At 38.8% G+C, this 9970-nt stretch overlaps 2 protein-coding genes across 3 annotated transcripts; both read left to right on the forward strand.

Moving 5' to 3' along the window:
- The first annotated feature begins 154 nt into the window (after positions 1-154).
- On the forward strand, positions 155-2228 carry LOC149392996 (uncharacterized). 2 transcript variants are annotated; one of them, XM_089617685.1, is made up of 4 exons: positions 155-199; positions 693-1074; positions 1188-1638; positions 1941-2228. In XM_089617685.1, the coding sequence occupies exons 3-4, from the start codon at positions 1206-1208 to the stop codon at positions 1973-1975; spliced, it is 468 nt and encodes a 155-aa protein (XP_089473811.1). In that variant the 5' UTR covers positions 155-199; positions 693-1074; positions 1188-1205; the 3' UTR covers positions 1976-2228. The 2 variants fall into 2 exon arrangements, with proteins under 2 accessions (XP_089473811.1, XP_089473810.1); XM_089617684.1 differs by lacking the exons at positions 155-199; positions 693-1074 and having other exon boundaries at positions 1108-1638.
- A 2991-nt stretch (positions 2229-5219) lies between these two features.
- On the forward strand, positions 5220-7675 carry LOC149392997 (putative aspartic proteinase GIP2). Its single transcript, XM_089617141.1, has 2 exons — positions 5220-5959; positions 6855-7675. Exons 1-2 carry the CDS (start codon positions 5256-5258, stop codon positions 7495-7497), a joined length of 1347 nt encoding a protein of 448 aa, XP_089473267.1. The 5' UTR covers positions 5220-5255; the 3' UTR covers positions 7498-7675.
- The last annotated feature ends 2295 nt before the right edge of the window (positions 7676-9970 follow it).

The raw sequence follows: 9970 nt of genomic DNA on the forward strand, positions 1-9970 counted from the left end.
TGTAATTAATATTTATTATAGATAATAACAGTCTGTTACATATTAATTAGGATAGTTTGTTTGTTTCACAAAGTCAGCCCTGTTTGTTAAGTATTTTCAGAGATATTTACTTGTACTCAGCCTATAAAAGGCAACACATATCAGCAATAAAATCACTCAATTACTTCTCTCCATATCACGCTTATCAGCTTTTATTATGGTATCAGAGCAGTAATCTCTTCTTCCTACGATTTTATTCTAAAACGTTATCAAAATTGTAGGCATTTTTTATCATCATCTTAATTATCAGTTTATTGTCTCCTCTTATAATCGCTGCTTTTTCTATTAGCAGCAATTTTTTTATTTATTTTGTCTGTTGCTTTTCTATTAGCAGCAATTCCATATCAGACTATTGCTTTAGCAATTTTCTTTCCTTCTCAACAATATATACGGTCATCACAGCCTGCCTGTATTTTCTTTCCATATTAGACTATTGCTTTAGCAATTCTATATATGTATACTGTCTTCTTATTTACTCATATATAATTGCCGCTAATTAAAGCAATCCTAATATAACAATCTCTAGCATCACAGACTACTTAATTCCATATATATCGATATTATTTTTTAATATCAATCGTTCAAATTGTTTCACTATCAACAAAGATTCATAAGTCTATTATCATTCTCACGTATTTTTTTCTCTTTCTCAGGATACACAAGCAATGTCTCTGTACTCTATCCACCATTCTGACAGCCCTTCCACGGTGCTTGTGACTCCTCTGCTGACGGGAGATAACTATGGATCATGGAGCCGCGCTATCACAATGGCGCTTCGTGCCAAAAACAAACTCGGTTTTGTGGATGGCTGTATTTCAGCTCCAACGGAGGAAGAAGACCTTGCTAATTGGCGCCGATGTAACGATCTAGTTAGTAGCTGGATCCTCAATTCTGTGATGCCGGAGATCCGCCCGAGCATTCTATATGCTGAAACTGCAGCACAAATCTGGAACGATCTCAAAGATCGTTTTAATCAGTCCAACGCTCCAAAAATTTATCAATTGAAGCAATTGATCTCTGCTCATAAGCAAGAAGGTATGTCCGTATCTTCTTATTATACCCAACTGAAGTCCTTTTGGGATGAGCTCGGTTCTATCATTCCTCTACCTGCTTGTATTTGTGGGAATGCAAAATCTATCATTGAGCAGCAACATCAAGACCAAGCGATGGAATTTCTCCAAGGTCTCCATGACAACTTCACGGCTATTCGAAGCCAGATTCTCTTGATGGAGCCCTTTCCTTCTACCCAGCGCATCTACAATCTCGTGCGTCAAGAAGAGAAGCAACAAGAAATCAATATGCGTTCAACGCCATCAATTGATTCTGCAGCCTTAGTTGCTCCAAAAAATATGTCTCGTCCCCCAGGAAAAAGGCCACGTCCGTATTGTGAGCACTGCAACAAGCACGGACACACACTAGCAACCTGTTTCCAGATCCACGGCTTCCCCGACAAAAGGACCACGAAACAAGCTTCCGCTCACTACGCTGGAGAATCTGCCTCAACTCATTCCGCTGGAAATTTGACTACCGAGCAATACAACAAACTTCTAGCCCTCCTTGCAACTGAGAATTCTACCGAGCCATCGGTTCATCTCACAGGTAATGTACTCTCTTATTCTCCACCTATTTGGATTATAGATTCTGGTGCGTCTAACCACATAAGTTCATCAATATCATATTTCTCTTCTTATGTTGCTATTAATACCAAAATATCTGTTCAATTACCCGATGGATCTTATGTATATGTCACTCATATTGGGACAGTCATTCATTCCCCAAATCTGATTCTCACGAATGTCTTTTACATTCCTTCGTTCAAATTTAATTTGTTATCTGTCTCACAATTATCAAAATCGTCTAATTGTGAGATTAGTTTCTCTTCTTCTGGTTGTCTATTTCAGGACCGAACAACGAAGACGACGATTGGTCGGGGTAGAACTCACAATGGACTTTATCATTTCGATGCTCGTTTTATTTCAAATTCTGCTTTTCATTCCCAAATTTGTAATAAGTTCGATTTATGGCATTCACGCCTCGGACACCCTTCTAATTCTCGTTTTCAATTTCTAGTTAAAAATAATGCAAGTATTGTTGCTAATAAGAATTTTCTTTGTGATGTATGTCCTCGTGCAAAACAATCACGTCTCTCATTTCCTAATAGTACATCTGTTTCTTCTCATTGTTTTGAATTAATTCATGTTGATATTTGGGGCCCTTTTTCAATACCATCCAATAATGGCTCAAGATATTTTTTAACAATTGTCGACGACTTCTCAAGATGTACATGGATATACTTAATGAAAAATAAATCTGAAACATTTTATATGTTAACCCATTTTTTTAATCAAATCAATCGGTCTTTCAATAGAAGGATTATGAAAATCAATCATGGTAATGGTGTATGTTCTTACCACAACTTCAAACAATCAGATCCGATAATGGAACCGAATTTCTTTCCAAACAAATTCAATCTTGGTTTCATGATAATGGAATCATTCATCAACGTAGCTGTGTCGCGACACCACAACAAAATGGCATAGTCGAACGTAAACATCGTCACTTACTCGATGTCGCTCATTCTTTACGCTTTCAAGCAAATTTACCTCTCTCTTTTTGGGGTGAATGTATCTTGACAGCTGCTTATCTCATTAATAAATTACCAACTCCATTGCTCAAATATCAATCATCTAATCAAATCCTTATCGGACACGCTCCATCATATTCATCTCTTCGTGTTTTTGGTTGCTTATGTTTCGCTAAAAATATGCATCCGCAACATAAGTTTGATTCTCGTGCCAAAGCCGGAATTTTTGTTGGGTACCCTTTTGGCCAAAAAGGATACCGAATATACGATCCATCAACAAAAAATATTTATGTTTCACGAGATGTAATTTTCCATGAACATGTTTTTCCCTTCCAAGACGTAGCATCCAAATCGTCTGATAACATACTCGGCATCACCCCACTTGATGATAATTGTGATATCTCTCCATCACCACCAAACACCGACTCTTCATCCACGTCTTTAGAGCCTAATAATCGTGCTCTCAATCAGCCAGCTTCTTCTCATCTTGGAGAATCTAGCGTTTCTCAAACAAACATTCACACTCGTCCTAATCGTGACCGCCATCCACCTCGTCACCTAAGTGATTACGTTTGCACTAATGTATCAACAGTGACAAAATTTCCTTTAGCAAATTATTTCTCTTTGTCACGATATTCTCCCTCTCATCGAGTGTTTCTTTCCAAAATCATCGATCACTCAGAACCACAGTCTTATTCACATGCCATGAAATCTAATGATTGGCGCGATGCTATGGCCAAAGAAATAAAGGCACTTGAATCGAATAACACATGGTCTATATGCTCTCTTCCACCTGATAAAAATGCAATTGGGTGTAAATGGGTTTACAAAATCAAATACCGTGCTGATGGTAATATTGAACGATATAAGGCACGTTTGGTAGCTAAAGGCTACACTCAAATCGAAGGTGTGGACTTTCATGATACTTTTGCTCCAGTAGCCAAACTTGTCACTGTTCGTCTTTTACTTTCTATTGCATCCATTAAGAATTGGTCTCTTCACCAACTCGACGTGAACAATGCTTTTCTCCAAGGAGATCTTGATGAGGAAGTATACATGAAACTCCCTCCTGGTTTTTCAAAGTACAACAAAGACAAAGTTTGTAAGCTAAATAAATCGATTTACGGCTTAAAACAAGCTTCTCGTCAATGGTTCTCCAAATTTTCCTCTACTCTCATTCAACGTGGTTTTATCCAATCCATTTCTTACTATAGTCTATTCATTTACAATCGTGATGACATTTCAATTTTTATTCTCGTTTATGTTGATGATATCATTATTACCGGCAACAATGACAATATGATCTCTAAAATGAAAACATTCCTTGCCAATTCATTTTCAATCAAAGACCTTGGACCTCTCCGATATTTTCTTGGAATTGAAGTCTCTCGGTCTAAACAAGGTATATTTCTTTGCCAACGAAAATATACACTTGATATCCTCTCTGATTCCGGACAGATTGGCAGTCCATCCCCTTTTCCTATGGAACAAAATCTTAAATTACGGCCAACTGATGGAACACCTTTGTCTGATCCTACAGTTTATCGCCGCCTCGTAGGACGTCTTCTATATCTTACCGTTACACGCCCTGATATTCAATATTCTGTCAACACACTAAGTCAATTCATGCAAAATCCTCATTCTACTCATCTTGATGCAGCACATCGTGTTCTGCGCTACTTAAAAGGATCTGTTGGTACTGGACTCTTCCTTTCTGCTACCAGCTCCCTTTCTTTATCCGGCTATGCTGACTCTGATTGGGCTGGTTGTCCGACAACACGTCGTTCGACCACTGGTTATTTTACCATGTTAGGCTCTAGTCCGATCTCGTGGAAAACTAAGAAACAATCAACTGTCTCACGCTCTTCTGCTGAAGCGGAATATCGCTCGCTTTCATCCCTCACTTCAGAATTACTTTGGCTGCGGTATCTTCTTCGGGATCTTGGTATTTGTCATGACCATCCAATTCCTATATATTGCGACAATCAAGCGGCTATTCACATTGCTCAGAATCCTGTCTTTCACGAACGAACTAAACATATCGAAATTGACTGTCATTTTGTTCGTGAAAAAATTCAGAAAGGTATCATCTGTACCGCCTACCTACGTTCTTGCGACCAATTAGCAGACATCTTCACCAAACCGCTCGGCGCCGATAATTTTCGTAGACTACTTTGCAAGTTGGGTGTTCTTGACATCTCAATCCCAGCTCCAACTTGACGGGGGGTGTTGGACGTTGTCAAACGTCCATATGCAAGTTTTTAGCTATATTAGTTTAGTTTTTATGTAATTAATATTTATTATAGATAATAACAGTCTGTTACATATTAATTAGGATAGTTTGTTTGTTTCACAAAGTCAGCCCTGTTTGTTAAGTATTTTCAGCGATATTTACTTGTACTCAGCCTATAAAAGGCAACACATATCAGCAATAAAATCACTCAATTACTTCTCTCCATATCACGCTTATCAGCTTTTATTAAATAGTTTTGGAAAAGACCCAAATAAATTAATAAATATAGTCCACAGAATACGACAAAATAATACAACTTAAAACACTATAAAAACCAAACTCTTTCTTTAACATAATCACACACTCTAACGCACCATTTCTCCACTCAAAAAAGAAAAAATGGCATCTTCTTCTCTTCGTTTCCTTGTATTACTATTACTAATCTCTCTTCTCTTCACGCTCTCCCCAGCCAAAACAACGTCGTTTAGGCCAAAAGCCCTAGTGATCCCAGTCACCAGAGACACGTCAGCAAACATAACCCAATACACGACGGTGCTAAGCCAAAGAACCCCTCTAGTCCCACTGAAGCTGACCGTTGACCTCGGCGGCGACTTTTTATGGGTTGACTGCGAAACCGGGTACACGTCATCAACTTACCGCCCGGCCCGTTGCAGATCGGCCCAATGCAATCTGGCCCAATCCAAAGCCTGCGGAGAGTGCACCGGAGGCCCAAAACCCGGTTGCAACAAAAACACGTGCGCGCTTTTCCCTTATAACCCTTTCATCAGAACCAGCACCATCGGTGAGCTCGCCTCTGACGTCATCTCCGCCGCGTCCACAGACGGGAAAAACCCTGGCCGCCACGTCACCGCCAAGAACGTCCTCTTCACCTGCGGTTCGACCTTCCTCCTCGACGGCCTATCGCGCTCCGCCGTGGGAATCGCCGGACTCGGCCGGAAGAAGACCGGGCTTCCGTCTCAGCTAGCCGCCGCGTTCAGCTTCGGCCGGAAGTTCGCCGTCTGTTTGCCTTCGTCTCCGTCGGCGAGAGGCGTGGTGTTCTTCGGCGACGGTCCGTACACCTTCCTTCCCAACTTCCCTCCCAGGTACTAGTCAACATCGTCGTATTTTTGTTTTGTTTTTTCTATTATATTTATGCGTTAAAAAAGTTGTAATGGAACTTTGAGATAAATATTATTGAACTAAAATAAATTAAAACTTAATATTTGACATTTCTGTAACTGAAATCGTGAGGGAGAATTATTTTCTTACCTCTTTGTGCCAGTTTCTTATTTTGTGATTAATCAGTTATTAAATTTTGAAATCCGAAATATAAATTTTTTTTATAATAGACTAATCACAAAAGGGATTACGAAAATTTTTATAATTTTTTGCACAAATCATTTATTAATAGAGCTATCAAATTTTATATTTTGATTAATTCTGACAGAATTATATTAATTTAGTAATATTGTATCAAAATTTGAATAATCAAATAACATAATTAATATATTTATTATTTGTTGGAGATCGCTTTATCGTTATAAAGCGACAAACAATTTATATTTATAATTTTATTTTCAACAAATAGAATTAAAATATTCCTATTATTTTTTTCAAAAATTAAGCAATATAAGTTACATAAACATAAGCGTTCGCGTTTTAACCAATGTTTTGTAAATTTTTCATAAATAGTTAAAATATTTCGTAAATAGCAAAAAATATGACGTAACCAACGTTATTTACATATATTTATTAAAATTTTAATCTATGTTTTTTTTTTCTTTTCATTTTGATAGCGTAAATAGAGTACGTGATTATTTATCATAAATTAACGAAACGTTAACTATTTGAAAATTTTTAACCTTTCATATAGCTAGATAGCTACTTAACTCTTATTTTTTTTATCACGTTTTATTTCGCTCAAATTTTCTTAGATCCAAAGGAAAATAGAAGAGAGATTCTCAATTTTTTTTTTTAATTTTAAATCCTATTTTCTAGGTCCGTAATTGACCCAAAGGACATGCTTAAGACGCCGCTGATTCTCAACCCAGTGAGCACCGCCGGTAGCTTCTTCGAGGGAGAATCTTCCTCCGACTACTTCATCGGCGTCACGGCGATCAAAGTCCACGGCCTGAAAGTCAACGGGATAAACTCAACCCTCCTCGAGATCGACCAGGTAACAGGAATCGGAGGGACGAAGATCAGCACCGTCGAGCCCTACACCGCTCTCCACACCTCGATCTACAAGGCCGTCGTAACGGCGTTCGTTAACGCCGTCAAAGACAACAACGTTCCGAGAGTCAAAGCCGTCTCGCCTTTCACGGTTTGTTACGACGCCAAGGGTTTCGGGGTCACCAGGGTGGGACCCGGGGTGCCTCAGATCGATCTGGTCCTCCACAAGAGCGACGTCGTTTGGAATATTTTCGGGGCTAATGCTATGGTTCAGGTCAACGAGAAGGTTCTGTGTTTGGGATTCGTGGACGGTGGAGATTCTCCGATGACCTCGATCGTGATCGGAAGCCATCAGATCGAGGACAATCTTCTTTACTTTGACTTGGCTTCTTCTTCACTTGGATTCACTTCTTCCATGCTCTTCAGGCAAACCAGTTGTAGCAACTTCAACTTCACGTCCATCGCCTAATGATTTATTATTATTAACAAAGTTGCGTGTATTTTTCTCGGAAATGTCAAACAAATTTAAGTGTTTGCCCTTTTGTTATTGTAATGTCGTTTTGTCTATGTCAAGTTGTTTTATTCTTATATAAAGCACTTGTAATTCTGATACTTCGTAAAAAAATATTGAGTTTTATGTTTGCCCAATCCTATAATTTAAAGTTTTGTCAGTAGTGGATTGTATTATTAATCTGCACATTTGCTTTAGTACTTCCTTAATTCTTATGATTTTACTAAAATAACATTGTTTAGTGCCTAACACTTGTAAAGTATTGGAAATGGTTCTATGATAGAGTTTCTGGTTTTCCTGAGGGGAAACAAGTTTTTTATTGTTATTTGTCGTTTATTTTTCTTTTTAAGTGTTTAGCTAAAACGACGTGTCGTTGTTATTAGTTGAACTTGTTGAATTCTGTATTTAAGGATTTCAAATCCTTCTTCGATGGTTAATGAAATCAAATAAGTCTTTTCTCTTCATTCCTTTCTCTCTCTAGAATTTCTTTCTCTCGATCTCTGAATCCAATATGGTATCAGAGCTATTTTCCGCAAAATCTGAGATCGACTAAATCTTTTTCTCTGATTCTCATCTTCTCGATTTCGTTTTCTCGGATCTGGCACGATAATGACGGACGCAGAAATCTCATCGACGGAGAATCCTCTCGCCGGAGAGCACGCCGGCAATTCACGACCTAGATCTACTATCGAAGACCAATTCTCTCCATATTACCTTCATCATTACGATTCTTCTGGAGGAAGCCTCGTCTCCAATGTTCTTACTGGCACTAATTACATGCCTTGGAGTCGATCTATGTTGATTGTTCTTGAAGCCAAGAATAAATTGGGATTCATCGATGGAAGCATCAAGAAGCCTTCACCTGATGATCAAGATTTGCTTCGTCTTTAGAGTCGGAACAACAGCACCATTATTGCGTGGATTATGAATTCCGTAAGCAAAGAAATCGCAGCCAGTCTTCTTCTTGGAGGTACCACCATGGACATTTGAAATGATCTGAAAGATCGCTTCCAACAGAGCAATGGACCGAGGATTTTCCAGTTACGACGCGAATTCATAAATCTGACTCAAGATCAGCAATCTATTGGTGTGTTTTTTACTAAACTCAAGTATGTATACCAAGATCTCTGTGAATTCAAGCCAGAATGCACTTGTAGCTGTTCTTGTGGTGGAAAAGCGAAGTTAAGCCAATTTGCCGAGTCAGAATATGTGATGCAGTTTCTCATGGGCCTCAATGAGAATTACACTCATGCTCGTGGCCAAGTGCTTCTTATGGAGCCTATTCCTCCCATTAGTAAAGTGTATGCAATGCTCAGCCAAGAAGAAACACAAAGATCAATTGATCTCGACACTAGCCTACAGACTGACCAGTCCAACTCTCTTGCGATGTCTGTTCGTGATGATCAAAAGATGCAGAAAGGCAAGGAGAGACCTCTTTGCACACATTGCAAACTGCTAGGTCATACTGTGGACAAATGCTACAAACTACACGGCTATCCACCTGGCTACAAGCCAAAGATGAAAACTCAAGTCAACACCGTGGAAGGATCATACAATGGCGTCGGTGGTGATCACTCTTCAGCAGTTGCTTCCTCTACAAGTTTGTCAGCGGATCAGATTCATCAGCTGATCTCTCACCTCTCAAGCCAGCTCTCTTCATCTACTCATATCACTCCTACAAGTTCCAATGATGTCAACATGACTACGTTCCAAACAGGTTTTTGTGGTTTGGTAAATTTTACTGGTAGTTTGAATTTTGCTCATGCTTCTTGGATCCTAGACTCCGGTGCATCTAAACATATTTGTGCACATAAAAGTTTGTTTTCAGAATTGAAGCATTTACAAAATTCAACTGTCATTTTACCAAATCATACTATTATACCCGTTGACTACATAGGAATTGTTAGGATCAATGATGATTTTATTTTACATGATGTTCTTTATGTTCCTAGTTTTAAATTCAACCTCATTTCTGTACATGCTTTGACCAAAGATTCTAATCTCAGTGTTTGTTTTGCACATAATTCTTTTGTGATTCAGGACACCAAGCATTTGAAGATGATTGGGTCGGGTAACTCATCCAATGGTCTCTATGCATTGTCCAACAATCATTTCATCAGCAATACTACACATGGGAATAAGATTTCTGCTTCCATATGGCACCAAAGACTCGGACACTTGTCTACTAAAAGACTAGATGTACTTAAACATCGGTTAGCTTTTACTCTCAATGATTTAGATAAGATACCTTGCCATGTGTGTCCAATGGCAAAGCAGCATAGGTTACCTTTTCATTCTGCAAATAATCTGTCTGTTTCTCACTACTACAAATTAACATATTGGGTGCGGAAGGGTATTAGGTGCGACATGTCGCACCTAAATGTCGCACCTAAGCTCATATTAGGTGCGACATGTCGCACTTGATACTCCG

This window comes from Urtica dioica, chromosome 6 (genome assembly GCF_054948205.1).
Source record: "Urtica dioica subsp. dioica isolate 48M chromosome 6, U.dioica_male_clone48M_v1_H2, whole genome shotgun sequence".
Lineage (NCBI taxonomy): Eukaryota > Viridiplantae > Streptophyta > Magnoliopsida > Rosales > Urticaceae > Urtica > Urtica dioica.